Source organism: Physeter macrocephalus, chromosome 14 (assembly GCF_002837175.3).
Source record: "Physeter macrocephalus isolate SW-GA chromosome 14, ASM283717v5, whole genome shotgun sequence".
NCBI classification, from domain to species: Eukaryota; Metazoa; Chordata; class Mammalia; order Artiodactyla; family Physeteridae; genus Physeter; species Physeter macrocephalus.
Window position 1 is genome coordinate 115351493 of NC_041227.1, and position 24716 is coordinate 115376208.

Consider the following 24716-nt stretch of genomic DNA (forward strand, 5'->3'; position numbering starts at 1 on the left):
TCCGGAGCCTGTGCTCCGCAACGGGAGAGGCCACAACAGTGAGAGGCCCGCGTACTAAAAAAAAAAAAAAAAAAAATTAAAAAAAAACAAAAAAACAAAAAAACTATATGCTAGTGTCTTTATTAGCAGACTACAGATGTAGGTTTGCCAGGCTCCTGTTTTACTGGGATGTATTGTCTTTGTTGTAGTGGCTGGACACTCAACTAAAAATGGGTGGTCTACTACTATGGGAGGGAAATGGAACATGAGTAAAGTCTCTGCCTCCAAAGAAGCAAAAATGCAGATATGCCAGGTGGAAAAAAAAAAAAAAAAAAAGAATCCTGTGGAATATAATTTACATTCTAGGAAAGGGAAAATGTGTTTCTCATCATTGGCATTCTTGAAAATGCTCCTGACATACGGATGAGTGACAAACACAGGTTGAATAAGAGCATGATGCCATTTAAGACAACTGATAAGAGGACTCCAGGTATAATTATGACATTATTGTAATTAACCATGATCTTGTGAAGAATTCTGCCAAAATCAACGTATACTACCTGTAGCTATAATGGACTTGAGTTTGACTCTTTAGACAAGAATGAGTTGTTATATATTAAGTTATAAAAGCTCTCTGTACTTGCTTAGTTATTAATGTGAACACAAAGATGACATCTTCCATATTACTAAGTGAATCAAAGCTGGTAGACATAATCTGCTAGATCAGATAATCTTCAACCTCCTAAGTCAGGGCTGTGCTTTGGTCCGCCATTCCTTTAAAAACTTGAACATCGATGCAAAATCACTTTTAAATAAACCAGATGCACAACCCTGGCCATAAAGGAGAGAAAACTAAGTCTCCTATACATTTTTTAAAAAATTGTATTTATTTATTTATTTATTTTTGGCTGTGTTGGATCTTAGTTTCTATGCAAGGGCTTTCTCTAGTTGCAGTGAGTGGGGGCCACTCTTCATTGCAGTGCGTGGGCCTCTCACTATCGTGGCCTCTCTTGTTGCGGAGCACAAGCTCCAGATGCGCAGGCTCAGTAGCTGTGGCTCACGGGCCTAGTTGCTCCACAGCCTGTGGGACCTTCCCAGACCAGGGCTCGAACCCGTGTCCCCTGCATTGGCACGCAGATTCTCAACCACTGCGCCACCAGGGAAGGCCCTCCTATTCATTTTTGAAATGACCTTATTTCAAATAAGAAATACAAAGAGGAGACACATCAGACAATTAGACTTGTTATCCAGTTACTTACAGTTAACTATTATTATTTTTTTTAATTTTAATTTATTTATTTCATTTTATTTTTGGCTGTGTTGGGTCTTCGTTGCTGGGTGCAGGCTCTCTCTAGTAGCAGCGAGCCGGGGCTACTCTTCATTGCAGTGCATGGGCTTCTCATTGTGGTGGCTTCTCAAGTTGTGGATCACGGGCTCTAGGAGCACAGGCTTCAGTAGTTATGGCACGTGGGCTCAGTAGTTGTGGCTCGTGGGCTCTAGAGCGCAGGCTCAGTAGTTGTGGCACACAGGCTTAGTTGCTCCACGGCACGTGGGATCTTCCTGGACCAGGGCTCGCACCCCTGTCCCCTGCGCTGGCAGGCGGATTCTTAACCACTGCGCCACCAGGGAAGTCCTTAACTATTATTTTAACCAAGGTTATATTCAGCAGAAATTATGCAAGCCTAATCTATCCATATCTGGTAATCCCATGTACAAGATGTAACCATATGAAATCTGTGACTGATTTAGCCATGGAATTTTAACTACCAAATCTAAGTTAACTCCCATTTGAGAAATTTCTCTTAGAAACTAGTGCTAGGAAGTACTCTGTTTTTATGGAATAATATGTATATTTCTTCTTTTCTGTTAAGAATGACATTTCATTTATGCTATCAAGAAGTTTAAAGCTAAATTTGAGACCCATCTATAGCAACTATGTAGGCTCGTACAAGGGTGCATCTGTTTACTTTCTGGCTTTGGTTTTCTACTTTTCTTTACATTTCTCATGACTCTGATTATTTATTTGTATTTATTATATTTGCTCCTGATCTAAGCCACCCCAGATGCTCTGGAGACAATTTAAATAAAGTAAATAAAAATCAAATAGGTTTCAGTTATAGCTGACATACTGATTTACATATATTAGATTAAGACACACATAAAATATTGCTAACTCATAAGACATCAATCACCTTAATATAAAATATTTAAGCCAAGAGAGGATATGTAAGAGTACAATTGTCTGGACGTATGGCCAAACCTCAACATCTACCATGCACAGCTCTTTGCTAAAGAGTTCCACATCAACCACCAGGTGACGATGCCAAGCTGGTATCTGTCGGAACCTGGTTGGACACCTGACCCAAAGGCTGCCAATCTACAGGACAACCACTAGGCTATATATGATGTTTTGGCCCCAAAGCTCTTTATTTCAGTGTCTGAGAGGCCTTGTGTTTACTTCTGGTTTCCTTATTTCCCACGGGTACTGGTAAATCCAAAAGAGCTAAATATAATACAGTGTCTCTTTCATGGCTTTAGTTCCTATATATATGTTGATGACTTCTAAATCATGCTGATAAGCATGACTTGTATATACATCTGCCTTTTGCCAGCTCTACTTTGATATTTTCAATTATCAAAACTGAACTCATTTTCATTGTTTTCCTCCCATTAGCCCTGTTTCTCCTCCTACTTTCTTTACCTTAGTGAGTATCCCCACTACCTACTTAGTAGAAAGCAAAAAAACTTGGGCATCATCTTTCACTCCTTTCCAATACATACCCCCACTGACAATGCATCAAATCAACCAGCAAATATGTCACCAAACGTAACTCTTAAAAATCTCTTGACTGAGCCTATTTTCTCTCTAGCCTATTACTATCATAAGGTTCAGGCCATCACTTCCTCCCAATAAAGGGCAGAATTTTTCATTTCAAATTTTATATAAATAAAAATTTATTATGTAATTATATTTTACCACAACTATATTTATTATTACACATTTATTATAAATTATATTACTATAAATTAAAATAAATTTATATACAAGTTATATACAAATGAGGAAATTCACAAACCATAAAATTTACCATTTTAAAGCACACAGTCCAGTGAGTTTTAGTATGTCCACAATGGTGTGCAATCATCACCACCATCTAATTTCAGAACATTCTCATCGCCCCTAAAAGAAACCTTGTACACATTAGCAGTCACTCCCCATTGCCCCTTTACTGCAGCCCCTGACAACCCCTATCTCCATGGATTTATCTATTCTGGACATTTCATATAAACAGACTAATACAGTATGTGGCCTTTGTATCTGGCTTCTTTCACTTACTGTGTTTTTAATCATATATTTATGTTGTAGCACACATCTGTACTTCATTCCTTTTTATGGCTGAATAATATTCCATTATATAGATATATCATACTTTGTTTATCCATTCTTCAGTTGATGGACATTTGGATTGTTTCCACTTTTTGGTTACTATGAATAATGCTGCTATGAACTTTCATGTATAAGTTTTTGGGTAAATATATTTGAGTATAGGAGTAGAATGCTGAGTTATATGAGGAAGGACAGCATCCACAAAGAGGGTGACCTAGTGAGATATTGGACAAGCAGGGTGAAGGGGCAGCCTGGTGTGGGGTGTCAAAGGTTGAGGGGGCTGAGAAGGATGTCCGTGTAGGTGATTCATATGACGAGTTGAAGCCCAAAAGAAGTGAGGGCATCCATACACTGGGGTGACCTACCATAATGTGTCCATGCCTGGGCCATATGAAGAGGGCAACCACATGGAGCAGAAATCCACCATGGGATTTGGAACCCAAGCAGAGTAGAAGGGTGTCCATGCAAGAGGAGGGGAGTGGTCTGGCATGAGTTGTGTGAACCCAGTGGGGTGAAGATGGAATCCTTGTGAAAGGGAGCAGCAGCAGTCAGAGACTGGTTACAGTCAGGAAGCCTGAGTAAATAACAAAATACATTAAGGATAACAACAGTCAAGTTTGTCACAGAAGGGAATTCAAATCTGGAAAGGGAGGAAACTAGACTCATATGGTGTTGGATTGGAAAATACAAAATAAAATATTAAGGACCTACTCATGGGGTGTCAGGTTTGCAATTTATTCTAATGGTTCAGGAAGAAAAGTTTTTTGTACCATAATGCAACTTTTCTGTAAATTTGAGATTGTCAAGGAAAATACTCTTCACCTTAATAATCCACGTCTAGGATTTTATCCTAATGGAATCATAAAGGATGGTTTCAAATACTCAAAAGAAGAAAGATCATTATAGCTGTGCTATGATAGCAGATAACTGGGGAAACACCTAGAGTCTAACAAGGAATGGATTTTGAAAACTATGGTAAGGTTAGGAACAAGACAAGAATGACTGATAGCATCACCTTCATTCAACATTTATTTTGGAGGTTGTGGCTAAAGCAATGATGAAAAAAAATTACTATAAATAATTGGAAGAGCTTTTTTTTTCTGGCAGGAGACACAAATATATAGAAAATCTAAGAAACAACTAAAAATTCCTAGAACTAATATTAAACGTGTGGCTAAAAGATGAAAAACTGATAGCTTTCCCTGCAACTAGCAATAATAGAAATAGAATGAAATTTATTAAGAAACTGTATCATTAAGGACATGAATCAAGACAAAAATAATTAATAACACACAATGTTCTTGGACAGCAAAACAAACAAAAAAAGTTAATCTTGTTAATTCACAGTCACACAAGAAAAAAGGTTAAGTCATAAGTGTCCACAGAGTTCTTAGTTATATCCAGCACTCTATTAGGCAGAGAGGAAATTCAATAATATAAGATAACATATTTGCCCTCCAGAAGCTTATAGTCTTGTAGAAAGAAACATGTAGACACAGGGCAGCTTATGATTAACCAATATAATGTGTGACCTGAAAATATAAGTGCTGCTGAAAGTAAAAAAACAATGGGGTCAATATGGGTGGAGATAGTCAAAGAGAAAAGGGTTTTTTGTCATCACCCCTTTTTTCTCACTTTACAATCTAATTTCTATCTTTACTACTCAATTGCAGTTGTACCTTGAAGAGCACTAATGGTTTTCTTGTGCTATCCAAAGGCCGTTATCAGTCTTCAATAAGCCTTATCCCTCCAAACATACTGACCATTCCCTTATTAAGAACCTCCTCTTCCGGCTTCTCAGATACCATCTTGTATCTGCCACTTACTATACTTCTGTTTTCAGATGAAGGCGTTTCCCAAGGTTTAGTTCGTATTCTTTTGCTTCACTGTTTACTAAAGTGCGGTTCATGGATCACTTGTACCAATGTATTGAGTGGGCCAAAAGGTCTGTTCGTTTTTTTCCATAAGGTGGCTCTAGTAGCACTTAGTTGTCTTTAACTTCATTTGAAACAATTTTGTTAGACTGTATGTGATAGCTGTCATATCAGTGTGTGTTTAAAAAAAGACTTATCAAAATTGGTGAATTTTTGTGTAGCCATTTTAATATTGAAGATGGAAGAAAAAAAGCAACATTTTTGGCATATTATGTATGCTTTATTATTTCAAGAAAGGTAAAAACGCAATTGAAACGCAAAGAAAGATTTGTACAGCGAATGGAAAGGTGCTGTGACTGATCGAACATGTCACAGGTGCTTACGAAGTTTCGTGCTGGAGATTTCTCGCTGGACGATACTCCATGGCTGGGTAGACCAGTTAAAGTTGACAGCGATCAAATCAAAACAATAACTGAGAACAATCAATGTTAAACCACGTGGGAGAAGGCTGACATACTCAAAATATCCAAATCAAGTGCTGAAAATCATGTGCACCAGCTTAGTTATGTGAATCGCTTTGATGTTTGGGTTCCACATAAGTTAAGCGAAAAAACCCTTCTTGACCATATTTCCACATGCGATTCTCAACTGAAACATAATGAAAACGTTCCATTTTTAAAACAAATTGTTATGGGTGATGAAAAGTGGATACTGTACAACAATGTGGAGCAGGAGAGATCACTGGGCAAGTGAAATGAACCACCACCAACCACACCAAAGGCCGGTCTTCATCTAAAGAAGGTGATGTTGTGCATATGGTGGGATTGGAAGGGAGTCCTCTATCATGACCTCCTTCCAGAAAACCAAACGATAAATTCCAACAAGTACTGCTCCCAGTTAGACCAACTGAAAGCAGCACTCGACAAAAAGCGTCCAGAAATAGTCAACAGAAAACGCATAATCTTCCATCAGGATAACGCAAGACCGCATGTTTCTCTGATGACCAGGCAAAAACTGTTACAGCTTGGCTGGGAAGTTTTGATTCATCCGGTGCATTCACCAGACATTGCACCTTCGGATTTCCGTTTATTTCCGTCTTTACAAAATTCTCTTAATGGAAAAAATTTCAATTCCATGGAAGACTGTAAAAGGCAACCGGAACAGTTCTTTGCTCAAAAAGATAAAAAGTTTTGGGAAGATGGAATTATGAAGTTGCCTGAAAAACGGCAGAAGGTAGTGAAACAAAAGGGTGAATACGCTGTTCAATAAAGTTCTTGGTAAAAATGAAAAATGTGTCTTTTATTTTTACTTAAAAAAACCAAAGGCACTTTTTGGCCCACCCAATACCTAGAGTGTTTGATAGAAATATAAATTCCTGGGTCCTAGCCCAAACCTACGGATTCAGAATTTCTGAGCATGGAGCCCAGATATCTGCAGAATTTTTTTAAAAAACCACTCTCCAGGTGATTCTTACTAATGTTATAAAGGTTACTAATTTATCACTCTCAAAAATATTTATAAAAGATGTGAATTTAGAGGTCAACAATTCAGATATTTTTAAAGCAAACTGCAGACCAAGTACACCTTCATGTTTTTAACCCCCGATCACAGACTGAAATATACCAGGCTAGAGAGATGACAATAGTGCATGGCAGCAAAGTTTTATCATTAATTTACAAATTCACATCTCTAGGTGAAGATCAATCTTTTAGTTAATCCATAACCACTGACAAAAAAAATGGATGTCAAAGATGGCATCTGCCTGAGTTTGAAATCTAATACTCAAGAGAAGTGAAGGTCAAGAATCGTTCTTCAGGGACTTCCCTGGTGGTGTGGGTAAGACTCCACACTCCCAGTGCAGGGGGCCTGGGTTTGATCCCTGGTCAGGGAACTAGATCCCACATGCATGCTACAACTGAAGAGTCTGCATGCCGTAACTAAAGATCCCACATGCCGTAACTAAAGATCCCACATGCCGCAACTAAGACCCAGTGCAGCCAAAATAAAATAAATAAATACTAAAAAAAAAGAATCGTTCTTCTGTCAGAACTCTTGTGAAATGATTCAAAATGGAGGATGGGGATGGGGTAGAAAGGTGGGGGTGGAGGGACATATCTCCTGTTGTACAGATCTGACTTCTGAAATCATGTCTGTTTTATAGACTCAGAAATAAACAAAATCGGTTCTATTTCTGGTCATGGCTGAGTAAATTTTCACTGTTCTAATCTTCTAACTTCAAACTCTGAACAAAATATAAAAACAACCATCTGGGGCTTCCCTGGTGGCGCAGTGGTTAAGAATCTGCCCGCCAATGCAGGAGACATGGGTTCGAGCCCTGGTCCAGGAAGATCCCACATGCCGCGGAGCAACTAAGCCTGTGCTCTAGAGCCCACGAGCCACAGCTACTGAGCCCACGTGCTACAACTACTGAAGCCCGTGCGCCTACAGCCCATGCTCCACAGCAAGAGAAGTCACCACAATGAAGAGTAGCCCCCGCTCGCCGCAACTAGAGAAAAGCCTGTGCATAGCAATGAAGACGAAATGCAGCCATAAATAAATAAAGATATTAAAAAAATATAGAGTGTAAACTGGTTATGTAAGAGAATTGTCATTTTTAATCTATCTATCCACCTATATATACAGACAGACATAAAATTGCATAAAGATATGTTTACGTACCACCCACCCCCGAACATGTATTTCTTAGCTCTACCTGATGAGAAGATCTACGAGCAATGATGCTCCAGTAGCAATAAGCATAGCTAGGGTAGAGACCTTAGCTTCTAAATACCATTCTCCACTAAAAAACATCCCTGAGCTCCTTGCAAAAATGTCTGATTCCGGGCTTCCCTGGTGGCGCAGTGGTTGAGAGTCTACCTGCCGATGCAGGCGACGCGGGTTCGTGCCCCGGTCCGGGAGGATCCCACATGCCGTGGAGCGGCTGGGCCCGTGAGCCATGGCCGCTGAGCCTGCGCGTCCGGAGCCTGTGCTCCGCAACGGGAGAGGCCACAACAGTGAGAGGCCCGCGTATCGCAAAAAAAAAAAAAAAAAGTCTGATTCCAGGACTGGGTCGGGAAAAGTACAAGAAGGTCCTAGAATATGTTGTGTCAAAAAACGAGGATATATTCAAACAATGATGGGGACATATTCCAAGAACACAGAATATAACTGTAGGGGCTCCCACTGGCTAAGTCTGAAACATTTTGAGCAGAAAACAAGGATAACCCAAATGGGATTACAACATACTGAATAAAGTAGGAATCCATGAGTCTATATTGATATTAAAAAATAAAGGAAAAAAATGGGATAGAACAAATACTGAAGCCCGCGCACCTATAGCCCGTGCTCCACAACAAAGAGAAGCCACCGTAAAGACCCAACGCAGCCAAAAAAACCCAAAAAAACAAAAACTAGCTTCACAATATCAAGCTGAGCCTGGTGGGAGTTCACGGTATTAGGATGTTTAATGATAGGAAGACAAAAAGGACTTGGAAAAAAAATAGTATCTTCACATAGCCAGGTGGCTCTTAGTCTCAAAACACAAACAGCTCTGTGTGTCCACATATATACATGACCTAAACAAAGGCAGTGTGCCTAATCTTATTAATAGTCCATCACTACCATGCTATCAAGGCAGCACAGGAGTTGCTACCGGCTAAGAAAATCTGGAGCCAAACAAGAGCTGAAGTCTCTCCCTGACAGACCTAAAATAAAACATCCAATTTACTCCTCAGAATATTTTGTTGTTGTTGTTGTTCCTCCAGGCAATGAAGTGTTAGGCTTGGAAATATTAAAATAGCAAATCATGGGACTTCCCTGGCGGTCCAGTGGTTCGGACTCCACGCTTCCACTGAAGGGGGCACAGGTTCGATCCCTGGTCGGGGAACTAAGATCCTGTATGCCGTGTGGCACAGCCAAAAAAAAAAAAAAAAAAAAAGCAAATGGCAATTATGAAGAAACATGCAAACCAGGGAGGAGATGAAGTTCTACAGACAGGCAGCATCCAATTTACTAATGGACTGCATGTGCAAAGTTTGTAAACTCTCCAATATAAACGGTATCACAAATGACAGTTTGCTTGCCAGGCAAACCTTAGGAGAAAAAAATCCTAAACAACAATACTGTGTATTATGCAAGAGATTGAGCCTCAAATCTTGTAGTATAGCTGAATCAAAGACCCTTTGCCTCTGTCCACAAAGGGGAAACAATAATCTCATATCTGAAATGTTCTTCTCCCTCACTCTTCTTCTCTGTCCAGTTAATCCCTACTTACCCCTTTACGACTCAACTCATGTCTCATTTCCTTGAAAGCATCTTCTGAACTCTCCAAGGTTGGTTGTAAAGTCCTACATGTGAGCTTGCTGTAATGGTCTAGGCAAACCTCCATTATAGCTCTATATTGATTATCTTCTTGTTGGTCTTTTCTACTACTCGCTGAGCTTCTGAGGACAATGACTCCTGTTTATTTCTATATCTAACATAATGCCCGGTACACTGCATGTTTGCTCCTATAGTAAGGTTAAAAGAAATTCCAACTATATAACATTTTGGAAAAAGCAAAACTATGGAGATCAAAAGGGAGAGAGATGAATAGGCAGAGCATGAAGGATTTTTAGGGCAGTAAAAATACTATGTATGATATTGTAATGATGGATATATTATTACACATTTGTACAAACCCATGGAATCTACAACATCAAGAGTGAACCCTAAGGTAAACTATGGACTTTAGATAATTATGACGTGTTAACGTAGGTTCATCCTTGGCCAAAAAAAAAAAAAAAGTGCCATTCTGGTGGGTTATGTTGATAATGGGGGTGGGGGGTTTATGCATGTGTGAGGCTGGGGGTATGTGAGAAATCTCAGTACCTTCCTATCATTTTATTGTAAACCTAAAACCTCTCTACAAATACAAATTCTTTAAAAGAAAGAAAGTTGAAGGAATACACAGTACAAGAATGAGGTCTGTAGTAATTTTTAAACTGTGCCATTCTGCTAATGCAAAACTCTCTCACCGAGAAAATATATCGATTAATTGCAGTAGCAAACTCAAATGAAAATGCATCATGCATACATGGTATAGGAAAAAACCAGCCTAAATATATGTTTATAGCCATATATGTAACTATTGTGTTAAAAATCAGTAAAGAACAAAATGTACTGACTTATTTTTCTTGGTATTTAATTAAATTTACCACTTGAACCACTTCCTCCCCAAAAGGTTTAAGGGAATATAATTTAATTATTTCTTGATATTGCATAGCTTTCATAAAGAACATCACTTGTCATCCTATACAGTGAAATCCTCATGGGTAACTAAGTGACTAAAACTTCTCATTAAATAAGCAACCCTGCACTGTATTGGTTTTGAATGTTACTATTTATTTTTAATTGAAGTAACACTGATTTATAACACTGTATAAGCTTCATGTGTACACTATATTTCTATTTCTGTATACCCTGTAAAAAGCTCACCACCAAAAATTTATTTTCCATCCATCCACCATACAGCTGACCCCCTTTACACCTTTCGCCCTCCCCACTACCCCTTCCCACCTGGGATCCACTGTTCTGTTTTCAATCCTACATGTTTGTTGGTTGGTTTTTTTCTTTTTCTCCTTTCTCTTTTTTTTGTTGGCAGCACCACAGGCCACGCAGGATCTTAGATCCCCGACCAGGTGGTCCCTGCACTGGAAGCGTGGAGTCTTAACAACTGGACCACCAGGGAAGTCCCCTGCTTTTGTTTTTAAAATTAGTTTTTATATATTCTCCCTTACTATCAGATTGCTACTTCTTTAAAACTCAGTGGACCCTCTATTAACATAACTCTTCTGATCCCATTTTTATGTACTGCTATTCATAATCAAATTTGTAATAACTGTGTCTAAAGGAAAAAAAAAGAAAAGGAGTACATAGGGCCTGAGAAATGGCTGGCATGCATCCTCTGAGTAAAATGCATATTTGTTCTTCCAGCTTGCTTTCTGTTTCTTTGATTTGTTCTGGACAATTGAGAAGGCTAGAAAACTAAATGCTCAGTAAGAGCAATATTGGTTTTCTGTTCTTTCATTCAGGAACATCTGCCAATGCACCTTAAAGTTGAGAGATGATCACTTTTGGTAGTCTTAGCATCTAATCACATCATTTTATGGTCTATGAGTAAAAAACAGAATTAACAGTAATATACATAACAGTTTTATTGCACTTCCTATGTGCCAGGCACTCTTCTAATAAGCACTTTACATTTATCAACCCTTTTGATCCTTAGGACAACTCTAAGAGGTAGGTACTAAAATCCTCAATTTACAGCTAGTAAATGACAGAATCCAGGTGTCCAGATTCCAGAGTCCACGTTCTTCACCATTATGTGCCTTTAAAAGTAAGAAAACACACAAACCCCTATCTGCCCTGAATTCCTGGCAATTACACTGAATGAAAATCTACTAGATATCATCAATGTTGTAAGCTTCCTGGAAGAGAATATAAGATAGCATGTGTACAGAAAAGAGTTCACATAGCAGGCCTATCCTTATTAGAAAGGCCTGCTTGCAATGCTGACCCTTGGATGGCATTTGAGAATTTGGATTGGGGAGGGTTCCCACTATTCCCTGATAAGCTTCCCTGGCAGACAACATTTTACTTTTTTTGTTATAACTTAATTCTGGAGGAATTAAGCACATCCTGTGTGACTCCACTGGGAAAGGACTCTTATAAGCCTACACCGGGTTTCCTCTCTATTTCACTCCATGCACCTTTTCCTTTTGCTAATTTTGCTTTGTATCTTTTTCCTGTAATAAATCATACCCATGAGTATGACTATATGCTGAGCCTTGAGTCCTCCCAGTAAATCACCAAACCTAGGAGTAGTCTTGGGGACCCCCGACACAGCATGATTATCCCTTTTAGACAAAAAATCCCAGCCAATTCATTCTTTCCATCTAAGTTCAGAAAGTTCATCTACCAACTCACACGTACATATTACATGACAATTATGACCCAACACCCCAAGAGTTGAAAAATTAATGGAAAAAGTTTGAGATTCTTATAAGCAATGATAATCCTCATTCTGAAACTGCACTTTGTTTTATAGCCAAAAGGGCATGTGTGGGCTCAAACAGTCTTACCACTCACATTATTATCACAGTTATCAATATCATCCTCAGAAGGAATCTTTGAGAAACAAAGATTCACTTTACATTTCACTTTAATGAATGTAATGTAATTTCACTTTACATTAGCTCTTGGAAAACACATAAGAGTCACTGTCTTATAAACACTGACATTCATTTTTCAAGAGGTACTTCTAAATAAATGCACATGGTTCTGCTCTCAAAGAAAGTACTGTCAATCCTGCTAACTGAATTTCACATTATGCAAGCAGTGGATTCCAGCTTGCTAGAGCATTACTAATAAACTTTGTTTCAAAAAGGAAGGAGGAAAGTTAGTAAGTTAAAGTAAGTTACAGTTAAGAAAAAACAAGAACACTTCCTTAATTCATTGGTAACTTGCTTGTGGCTCTGGATTTGCAAGAAAATAGTACGGCCCTAGTAACACAACTTTTCTCCTTGTAGATTGATATATGGTGGATCAAACAGTGTTAACATGTAACTTAAAATCTAATCAAACCAAATATTCTATGCTACTTATTAATCTGTATTTTTAAAAATAGCTAATACAGGGACTTCCCAGGTGGCGCAGTGAATAAGACTCCATGCTCCCAATGCAGGGGGGCCCGGGTTTGATCCCTGGTCAAGGAACTAGATCCCATGCACGCCACATAAGGAGCCGGTGAGCCGCAACTAAGGAGCTCTGGAGCCACAACTAAGGAGCCCACGTGCTGCAACTAAGGAGCCCATGAGCCGCAACTAAGACCCGGTGCAACCAAATAAATAAATAAGTCCATAGTTTTAAAAAGTCTTTATTGAATTTGTTACAATATTTTAAAAAACAAAATAAAATAGCTAATACACAGACATGGTATGAAATTCCAAACACACACACACAGACACACACACACACACACACACACAAATTTAGAAGACATAAAAAGGCTGAACAATAAGTCATGATAGTAACAATATAATTCATAAAATAAAACAAATATCCATGAGTTTATACTGTTATAAATAACTGAATAAATAAGTAAATGTAATTGAAGTGAAGGCTCTTCCTTACAGTAGAATTCTAATTATTATTAATTAGAATAGTAGAAATAGAATTTATATGCAGGAAGAATTATAGAAATATAAAACTTTGGCAAACATAACAGTGGTAACTGTTTCAGGTAACAGCAATGGATGCTAAAATTAGTGGACAAAAATGAGTAACAACACATAGTCTTGTAACAACACATATCTCCCCACAAGATAACACGGGTAACAACACATATCTCCCCACAAGATATTTATCAAGGTATTCAAAGTTCTTAAGGAAATATTACATTCAACGAATTTCAAAAAATTACAAATGACCTGGATAGAATTTATTAATATTTATACTAATAAATTGTTATCTGTTTAGTGTAATTTCAAAGATACCACAAAAGCCTCTTTCCTATTTGGCTTAAATGGTTTTAAACAAAAAGTTGACCCATTGCCTGAAAGAGAGCCTCAGCTAATCCGTAGCTTCATGTAATGGTAAGAAAAAGCCACTGAGATTTAGGAGTTGTTTGTGGTAACAAAAACTGGTTGATACAGAAATTCCTCTTTATCCAATCTTCCCCAAAATACCATCTGTTTTGGCAACTATAGACCTTACAGCTCATCAACAGGTACTAGAGTAAAGTCAAAACAGTAACTAAATCAAAACCATAATGACATATCCCCTCACTCCAGTCAGAATGGCAATTATCAAAAAGACAAGAAATAACAAGTGTTGGTGAGGATGTGGAGAAGAGAGAACCCTCATACACTGTTGGTGGGAATGTAAATTGGTATAGCCATTACTGAAAACAGTATGAGGTTTTTAAAAAAAGTAAAGATAGAACTACCATATAATCCAGCAATTCTACTTCTGGGTATTTATCTGAAGGAAACAAAAACCCTAATTTGAGAAGATAGCTGCATCCCCCATATTTGTTGCAGCATTATTTATAATAGTCAAGACATGGAAGAAACCTAAGTGTCCACTGGTGGATGAATGGATAAAAAAATGTGAGATATGTGTGTGTATGTACATGTGTGTGTATGTATACATACACACAATGGAATATTATTCAGCTCTAAAAAAGAAAGAAATCTTGCCATATGCCACAACATGAATAAACCTTGAAGGCATTATGCTACATGAAATAAGTCAGAGAGAGAAAGACACATACTGTATGATCCCATTTATATGTGGGATCTAAAAAACAACAAAAAACAAAACAAAAAATGGAACTCATAGATACAGAGAACATCTTGGTGGTTTCCAGAGGCGGGGGGGTGGGTGAAATAGGTAAAGGTGGCCAAAAGTTATACATAACTTCCAGTTATTTATAAATAAGTCCTCAGGATGTAATATACAGCTTTGTGACTACAGTTAATACTGTAACATATGTTTGGAAAGTTGCTAAGAGAGTAGATCTTAAAAGTTCCCATCACAAGAAAAAAAATTTTGTAACTACGTGTGGTGATGGATATTTTTCTTTTCTTTTCATAAATTTTTATTTATTTATTTATTTTTTTGGCTGCGTTGGGTCTTCACTGCTGTGTGCGGGCTTTCTCTAGTTGCGGCGAGCGGGGGCTACTCTTCATCGCGGCGCACAGGCTTCTAATTGCGGTGGCTTCTTCTCTTATTGCGGAGCATGGGCTCTAGGTGCATGGGCTTCAGTAGTTGTGGCACGCGGGCTCAGAAGCTGTGGCTCGCGGGCTCTAGAGCGCAGGCTCCGTAGTTGTGGTGCACGGGCTTAGCTACTCCACTGCGTGTGGGATCTTCCTGGACCAGGGCTTGAACCCGTGTCCCCTGCATTGGCAGGTGGACTTTTAATCACTGTGCCACCAGGGAAGTCCCTTTCTTTTTTATTTAGATTTTTTTTTTTTTGATGTGGACCAATTTTAAAGTCATTATTGAATTTATTACAATATTGCTTCTGTTTTATATTTTGGTTTTTTTGGCCACGAGGCATGTGGGATCTTAGCTCCCCGACCAGGGATCAAACCCACACCCCCTGCATTGGAAGGCGAAGTCTTAACGACTGGACCGCCAGGGAAGTCCCATGGTGATAGATATTAACTAGATTTATTGTTGTGATCATTTTGCAATATATCTTTTTTTTTTTTTTGGCTGTGCCACGTGGCATACAGGATCTTAGTTCCCCGACCAGGGATCGAACCCGTGCCCCCTGCAGTTGAAGCATGGAGTCTTAACCACTGGACTGCCAGGGAAGCCCCCATTTTGCAATATATACAAATATTGAATCATTACGTTGTATACCTGAAACTAATAGATTATATGTCAATTTATATCTAAAAAAGGAAGGAAGGAGGGGAAGGGAGGGAAAAAGAGAAAGAAACAGTGACTAAAGCTAGAAAGGGCCGGGGCAGGCAACGCAGTGTAAAAAATTACAGAAAATGTTATCTGTGTTACCCTCATCTCTTGCCTGGATTTCTTTAAAAGTTTTCTTGTTGCTCTCCACTCCAATCCCCCAATCTGGTTGGAACATAGTACCCAGACTAATCCTTTAAAAATATAAACCAGATCATGTTATTCCCCTGCCATATCATGCGAGGTCTTGTAGGCCACAGTAAGGAATTTGAGTTTCATGGCAAAAACAGAAAAACTCTAATAAAATATAAAAATATAACCACAACAGGATGCAGCCAGTTACCAAAGAGTCAAATAACTTCCATATATCTTTCTGAGTCTCAAGGTAAACTACTGTAGTACAAAATAATGCTTAATATTAAAAATAAGTGTGTCTTAGTCTTAGTGTACTCAGTTTATGGTAACAGTGAAGAACATAACCTGTTTTAAAAATATTTTTCTTTAAGATGGCTAAAATTTCGCTGAAATTTGAGGGATACCCAAGATATTCAGGATACATTTTCCAATGGCTCTGGGTAGTCTAGGAGGTTGTTTACACCATAGTCAACCAGCACATATGTATGTTTTGCTTTCACAGAAAACATCCATTCCAAGTTCAATTCAGTTCCTTTTTCTTAGCATCTTCAAAGTGTAAGTCCTACGTAAAGATTTATAGGATTTAGTCCCTGCTTCCATGGATCTTGCAATCTAGTGGAGGACTCAGCATGCAAATACTTAGGAATGCCAGGAATACTCTTTACCAGCACTAGGGCAGAATTTTTCACCCTGAAGCAGGGACTGGGCTGGTTATGGGCTCGACTGCAGTAGCAGCTATGAGCAAGAAAAAAATGTCCCGAGCACAGTAACTTGTTAACTTCTAACATTTGCAAAGAGAATGTGCCTTTCTCAGTCATGATAGTCTACAAAAGTGAACAAAGAATGGTATGATTATGTGCCCAAATAATGGGCACTGAAAATAACTTCCCTGGATGCCTGTTTCTTCCCAGGTGATTCCTAAGTCAGAGGTATATAAATTGGGAGCTGTGTGTTTTATGTTACAAGTGATCCCAAATGTAGTTTCTACACATTAAAAATAAGGATGGTAAAATCATAAGTCTAACAGAGGAATGTGTCAAATAACTTGTCTTTTTAATTTTTAAAAGGCTATAATCCCTAGAATAAGATTGTTTAACAAAAGAATCAATAAATTTTAAAATCTACATAATCCAGATCCTATACATATATGAAAATTAGCAACAAGTCTAAAATTTTTTTAAACAGGCAAATATGATACACACACACACACACACACACACACACACACACACACACAAACCAGCATAAAGTTAGACTTACCGTAAGAGGAGTTCTTTGGGAAGTTTTTTATTAATTACAGCTTCATCACTATTTGAGAACATCTGCAAAAACAAAATCATTGTGTCAAGTGTCACTTAACATTTTATTATGTTCAACTCAACAGTTTAGAGGTAATCCTCTTAGGAGAGAGGTGAATAAGTACAGCGGGTGTTATAAGCCAAAGTCATATTTTCAGAAACTCTTTAGGCTAAAAAATGTCTGAGACATTTAATTTGTTCCCTGTCTTTAGAAAAAAATGAACTAATAGCAGTCAGAAGGATGACATTATGTGCCAGGTGCTATTTTAAGTGTATTTTATGTATTAGTGTACTGAATCTTCATACTACCCTTCAGCTTCATTGTACATATAAGGAAACTGAGTTACAAAAGGTTTATCTGCATATCAGTACAGAGTGACCATTTGAAAATGCCATTAAGGTAAGGTTATTCTCCAAATCTAACTCACATTTATTTGTTCACAGAGATGTTCAGAAACCTAGGATAGGAAATGTTCTCTTTCAGGTTTTATATATCATGCAGAAAAGTAATAATGCCTCATAACCACCACCATATGCATTCTGGATGCATGCAGGATCATTTAACAAATTAATGAAATAACTCACAATGGGTACTTTTAACAGAGCCGTCACTATAAGCTTGTCTAGTAAGCTACATAAAAAAACCAAATACCTATATATCCAATAAAAAGCAACTAAAAACAATACACATGTCACTGAAGCTGAGAGGAATATGTTCAGTCCCTGCTATTAAGTATTACATAGATGCCTCTTGACTTCATACAATGAACATTTACTGAACACCCTGTATTAGGCACTTTTCTAGGCAACGAAATACAAGAACAGTAAGATGTTATCTCTGTACTTAAGGAGCCCCTGCTCTACAATGAAGAACACAGAAATAAGCAAATACTAATTTTGGACTGGCATCAAGGAGATAAGCTAGAAATATATTAAAATTATAGTTCAAGTAAAAGATGATGCAGGTAAGATTACAGGGGTGGTGGAAGTGGAAAATAAAAGAACTAGACAAAAGGATTTTTAAAGAAGCTACAGGACTTGCTGATGGAAAGTTGGATCATCTACCAAGTTTCAGTGCAGCAAACACACTATGTTACAATAAAAGTAATGCTTCCTGACAATTACATGTTTTTGGAAATTGCCTGACATCAAAGAATAATCCGCTTCCCTAAATTCTCTACCCATTAATGGAAGGTATTAAGAAAAAATCATATCCCTTTTCTATAAGGCAGACTTTCAAAATGAAGCCTTCACATTTCCTCCTAAACAAGTTCTCAAATTCCACGGTTTCTAAGACTCTACACCATTAAGATCATTCTTCTCCAGGTATACTTATAGGAAAGAATGCATGAAGTAGTTATAAAGTATACCCTGAATAATCTAGGGTTGAGGACATAAATAACAATGTCTTGCAAAGACAGCTAACGAATCCAAAATTGAGACCTGCCTGGGAGACTTCTTAGCACACAACATATATCTTAAGCTTGAGATCTTGGGGAAAAACCAAGTTAGTAAGTATAAAACAATATCACTAAGCTAAGCACCCAATATACTAGACTATGCCCAACTCAAATCCACAAAATATAAAAGATAATCATTTTTATACTAGAAATGCTAAGCTCTTTATCTTGTATATTCAAAGTATTTAATTGAATGCTACGTACCTCAACCACCAAGGCACTTTGCTCACTTGAATATACACGGTAATTAAAATGATAAAAAACATAAACCTGCTATGTGTTGTTCACATGATTTGTGCGATTCTAGATATAAAAAGGAACAAAAATCACACCCAGGGGGCTTCCCTGGTGGCGCAGTGGTTAAGAATCCGCCTGCCAATGCAGGAGACACGGGTTCGGCCCTGGTCCGGGAAGATCCCACATGCTGCAGAGCAACTAAGCCCGTGCTCCACCAACTACTGAGCCCACGTGCCACAACTACTGAAGCCCGCACGCCTATAGCCCCTGTTCTGCAACAAGAGAAGCCACCGCAATGAGAAGCCCGCGCACCGCAACGAAGAGTAGCCCCCGCTCACCACAACTAGAGAAAGCCCACACACAGCAACAAAGACCCATCTCAGCCAAAAATAAATAAATAAATAAATTTATTTATTTATTAAAAAAAAAAAATTTCTATTTCTGTATACCCTGTAAAAAGCTCACCACCAAAAATTTATTTTCCATCCATCCACCATACAGCTGACCCCCTTTACACCTTTCGCCCTCCCCACTACCCCTTCCCACCTGGGATCCACTGTTCTGTTTTCAATCCTACATGTTTGTTGGTTGGTTTTTTTCTTTTTCTCCTTTCTCTTTTTTTTGTTGGCAGCACCACAGGCCACGCAGGATCTTAGATCCCCGACCAGGTGGTCCCTGCACTGGAAGCGTGGAGTCTTAACAACTGGACCACCAGGGAAGTCCCCTGCTTTTGTTTTTAAAATTAGTTTTTATATATTCTCCCTTACTATCAGATTGCTACTTCTTTAAAACTCAGTGGACCCTCTATTAACATAACTCTTCTGATCCCATTTTTATGTACTGCTATTCATAATCAAATTTGTAATAACTGTGTCTAAAGGAAAAAAAAAGAAAAGGAGTACATAGGGCCTGAGAAATGGCTGGCATGCATCCTCTGAGTAAAATGCATATTTGTTCTTCCAGCTTGCTTTCTGTTTCTTTGATTTGTTCTGGACAATTGAGAAGGCTAGAAAACTAAATGCTCAGTAAGAGCAATATTGGTTTTCTGTTCTTTCATTCAGGAACATCTGCCAATGCACCTTAAAGTTGAGAGATGATCACTTTTGGTAGTCTTAGCATCTAATCACATCATTTTATGGTCTATGAGTAAAAAACAGAATTAACAGTAATATACATAACAGTTTTATTGCACTTCCTATGTGCCAGGCACTCTTCTAATAAGCACTTTACATTTATCAACCCTTTTGATCCTTAGGACAACTCTAAGAGGTAGGTACTAAAATCCTCAATTTACAGCTAGTAAATGACAGAATCCAGGTGTCCAGATTCCAGAGTCCACGTTCTTCACCATTATGTGCCTTTAAAAGTAAGAAAACACACAAACCCCTATCTGCCCTGAATTCCTGGCAATTACACTGAATGAAAATCTACTAGATATCATCAATGTTGTAAGCTTCCTGGAAGAGAATATAAGATAGCATGTGTACAGAAAAGAGTTCACATAGCAGGCCTATCCTTATTAGAAAGGCCTGCTTGCAATGCTGACCCTTGGATGGCATTTGAGAATTTGGATTGGGGAGGGTTCCCACTATTCCCTGATAAGCTTCCCTGGCAGACAACATTTTACTTTTTTTGTTATAACTTAATTCTGGAGGAATTAAGCACATCCTGTGTGACTCCACTGGGAAAGGACTCTTATAAGCCTACACCGGGTTTCCTCTCTATTTCACTCCATGCACCTTTTCCTTTTGCTAATTTTGCTTTGTATCTTTTTCCTGTAATAAATCATACCCATGAGTATGACTATATGCTGAGCCTTGAGTCCTCCCAGTAAATCACCAAACCTAGGAGTAGTCTTGGGGACCCCCGACACAGCATGATTATCCCTTTTAGACAAAAAATCCCAGCCAATTCATTCTTTCCATCTAAGTTCAGAAAGTTCATCTACCAACTCACACGTACATATTACATGACAATTATGACCCAACACCCCAAGAGTTGAAAAATTAATGGAAAAAGTTTGAGATTCTTATAAGCAATGATAATCCTCATTCTGAAACTGCACTTTGTTTTATAGCCAAAAGGGCATGTGTGGGCTCAAACAGTCTTACCACTCACATTATTATCACAGTTATCAATATCATCCTCAGAAGGAATCTTTGAGAAACAAAGATTCACTTTACATTTCACTTTAATGAATGTAATGTAATTTCACTTTACATTAGCTCTTGGAAAACACATAAGAGTCACTGTCTTATAAACACTGACATTCATTTTTCAAGAGGTACTTCTAAATAAATGCACATGGTTCTGCTCTCAAAGAAAGTACTGTCAATCCTGCTAACTGAATTTCACATTATGCAAGCAGTGGATTCCAGCTTGCTAGAGCATTACTAATAAACTTTGTTTCAAAAAGGAAGGAGGAAAGTTAGTAAGTTAAAGTAAGTTACAGTTAAGAAAAAACAAGAACACTTCCTTAATTCATTGGTAACTTGCTTGTGGCTCTGGATTTGCAAGAAAATAGTACGGCCCTAGTAACACAACTTTTCTCCTTGTAGATTGATATATGGTGGATCAAACAGTGTTAACATGTAACTTAAAATCTAATCAAACCAAATATTCTATGCTACTTATTAATCTGTATTTTTAAAAATAGCTAATACAGGGACTTCCCAGGTGGCGCAGTGAATAAGACTCCATGCTCCCAATGCAGGGGGGCCCGGGTTTGATCCCTGGTCAAGGAACTAGATCCCATGCACGCCACATAAGGAGCCGGTGAGCCGCAACTAAGGAGCTCTGGAGCCACAACTAAGGAGCCCACGTGCTGCAACTAAGGAGCCCATGAGCCGCAACTAAGACCCGGTGCAACCAAATAAATAAATAAGTCCATAGTTTTAAAAAGTCTTTATTGAATTTGTTACAATATTTTAAAAAACAAAATAAAATAGCTAATACACAGACATGGTATGAAATTCCAAACACACACACACAGACACACACACACACACACACACACAAATTTAGAAGACATAAAAAGGCTGAACAATAAGTCATGATAGTAACAATATAATTCATAAAATAAAACAAATATCCATGAGTTTATACTGTTATAAATAACTGAATAAATAAGTAAATGTAATTGAAGTGAAGGCTCTTCCTTACAGTAGAATTCTAATTATTATTAATTAGAATAGTAGAAATAGAATTTATATGCAGGAAGAATTATAGAAATATAAAACTTTGGCAAACATAACAGTGGTAACTGTTTCAGGTAACAGCAATGGATGCTAAAATTAGTGGACAAAAATGAGTAACAACACATAGTCTTGTAACAACACATATCTCCCCACAAGATATTTATCAAGGTATTCAAAGTTCTTAAGGAAATATTACATTCAACGAATTTCAAAAAATTACAAATGACCTGGATAGAATTTATTAATATTTATACTAATAAATTGTTATCTGTTTAGTGTAATTTCAAAGATACCACAAAAGCCTCTTTCCTATTTGGCTTAAATGGTTTTAAACAAAAAGTTGACCCATTGCCTGAAAGAGAGCCTCAGCTAATCCGTAGCTTCATGTAATGGTAAGAAAAAGCCACTGAGATTTAGGAGTTGTTTGTGGTAACAAAAACTGGTTGATACAGAAATTCCTCTTTATCCAATCTTCCCCAAAATACCATCTGTTTTGGCAACTATAGACCTTACAGCTCATCAACAGGTACTAGAGTAAAGTCAAAACAGTAACTAAATCAAAACCATAATGACATATCCCCTCACTCCAGTCAGAATGGCAATTATCAAAAAGACAAGAAATAACAAGTGTTGGTGAGGATGTGGAGAAGAGAGAACCCTCATACACTGTTGGTGGGAATGTAAATTGGTATAGCCATTACTGAAAACAGTATGAGGTTTTTAAAAAAAGTAAAGATAGAACTACCATATAATCCAGCAATTCTACTTCTGGGTATTTATCTGAAGGAAACAAAAACCCTAATTTGAGAAGATAGCTGCATCCCCCATATTTGTTGCAGCATTATTTATAATAGTCAAGACATGGAAGAAACCTAAGTGTCCACTGGTGGATGAATGGATAAAAAAATGTGAGATATGTGTGTGTATGTACATGTGTGTGTATGTATACATACACACAATGGAATATTATTCAGCTCTAAAAAAGAAAGAAATCTTGCCATATGCCACAACATGAATAAACCTTGAAGGCATTATGCTACATGAAATAAGTCAGAGAGAGAAAGACACATACTGTATGATCCCATTTATATGTGGGATCTAAAAAACAACAAAAAACAAAACAAAAAATGGAACTCATAGATACAGAGAACATCTTGGTGGTTTCCAGAGGCGGGGGGGTGGGTGAAATAGGTAAAGGTGGCCAAAAGTTATACATAACTTCCAGTTATTTATAAATAAGTCCTCAGGATGTAATATACAGCTTTGTGACTACAGTTAATACTGTAACATATGTTTGGAAAGTTGCTAAGAGAGTAGATCTTAAAAGTTCCCATCACAAGAAAAAAAATTTTGTAACTACGTGTGGTGATGGATATTTTTCTTTTCTTTTCATAAATTTTTATTTATTTATTTATTTTTTTGGCTGCGTTGGGTCTTCACTGCTGTGTGCGGGCTTTCTCTAGTTGCGGCGAGCGGGGGCTACTCTTCATCGCGGCGCACAGGCTTCTAATTGCGGTGGCTTCTTCTCTTATTGCGGAGCATGGGCTCTAGGTGCATGGGCTTCAGTAGTTGTGGCACGCGGGCTCAGAAGCTGTGGCTCGCGGGCTCTAGAGCGCAGGCTCCGTAGTTGTGGTGCACGGGCTTAGCTACTCCACTGCATGTGGGATCTTCCTGGACCAGGGCTTGAACCCGTGTCCCCTGCATTGGCAGGTGGACTTTTAATCACTGTGCCACCAGGGAAGTCCCTTTCTTTTTTATTTAGATTTTTTTTTTTTTGATGTGGACCAATTTTAAAGTCATTATTGAATTTATTACAATATTGCTTCTGTTTTATATTTTGGTTTTTTTGGCCACGAGGCATGTGGGATCTTAGCTCCCCGACCAGGGATCAAACCCACACCCCCTGCATTGGAAGGCGAAGTCTTAACGACTGGACCGCCAGGGAAGTCCCATGGTGATAGATATTAACTAGATTTATTGTTGTGATCATTTTGCAATATATCTTTTTTTTTTTTTTGGCTGTGCCACGTGGCATACAGGATCTTAGTTCCCCGACCAGGGATCGAACCCGTGCCCCCTGCAGTTGAAGCATGGAGTCTTAACCACTGGACTGCCAGGGAAGCCCCCATTTTGCAATATATACAAATATTGAATCATTACGTTGTATACCTGAAACTAATAGATTATATGTCAATTTATATCTAAAAAAGGAAGGAAGGAGGGGAAGGGAGGGAAAAAGAGAAAGAAACAGTGACTAAAGCTAGAAAGGGCCGGGGCAGGCAACGCAGTGTAAAAAATTACAGAAAATGTTATCTGTGTTACCCTCATCTCTTGCCTGGATTTCTTTAAAAGTTTTCTTGTTGCTCTCCACTCCAATCCCCCAATCTGGTTGGAACATAGTACCCAGACTAATCCTTTAAAAATATAAACCAGATCATGTTATTCCCCTGCCATATCATGCGAGGTCTTGTAGGCCACAGTAAGGAATTTGAGTTTCATGGCAAAAACAGAAAAACTCTAATAAAATATAAAAATATAACCACAACAGGATGCAGCCAGTTACCAAAGAGTCAAATAACTTCCATATATCTTTCTGAGTCTCAAGGTAAACTACTGTAGTACAAAATAATGCTTAATATTAAAAATAAGTGTGTCTTAGTCTTAGTGTACTCAGTTTATGGTAACAG

General features: G+C 38.0%; 1 protein-coding gene across 2 annotated transcripts in view; it reads right to left on the minus strand.

Moving 5' to 3' along the window:
* Positions 1 to 24716, minus strand: part of FBXL20 (F-box and leucine rich repeat protein 20) — a 119719-nt gene that overhangs the window by 45951 nt on the left and 49052 nt on the right. Inside the window, exon 1 of one of the 2 annotated variants that reach the window (XM_024130136.3) lies at positions 17098 to 17219. The exons of the other annotated variant lie outside the window; for it this stretch is intronic. Within the exon in view, the coding sequence (XP_023985904.2) occupies positions 17098 to 17177 (80 nt within the window). The 5' untranslated portion in view covers positions 17178 to 17219. Of the gene's footprint in view, positions 1 to 17097; positions 17220 to 24716 lie in introns of those variants that run through there. 2 annotated transcript variants of the gene reach the window in all.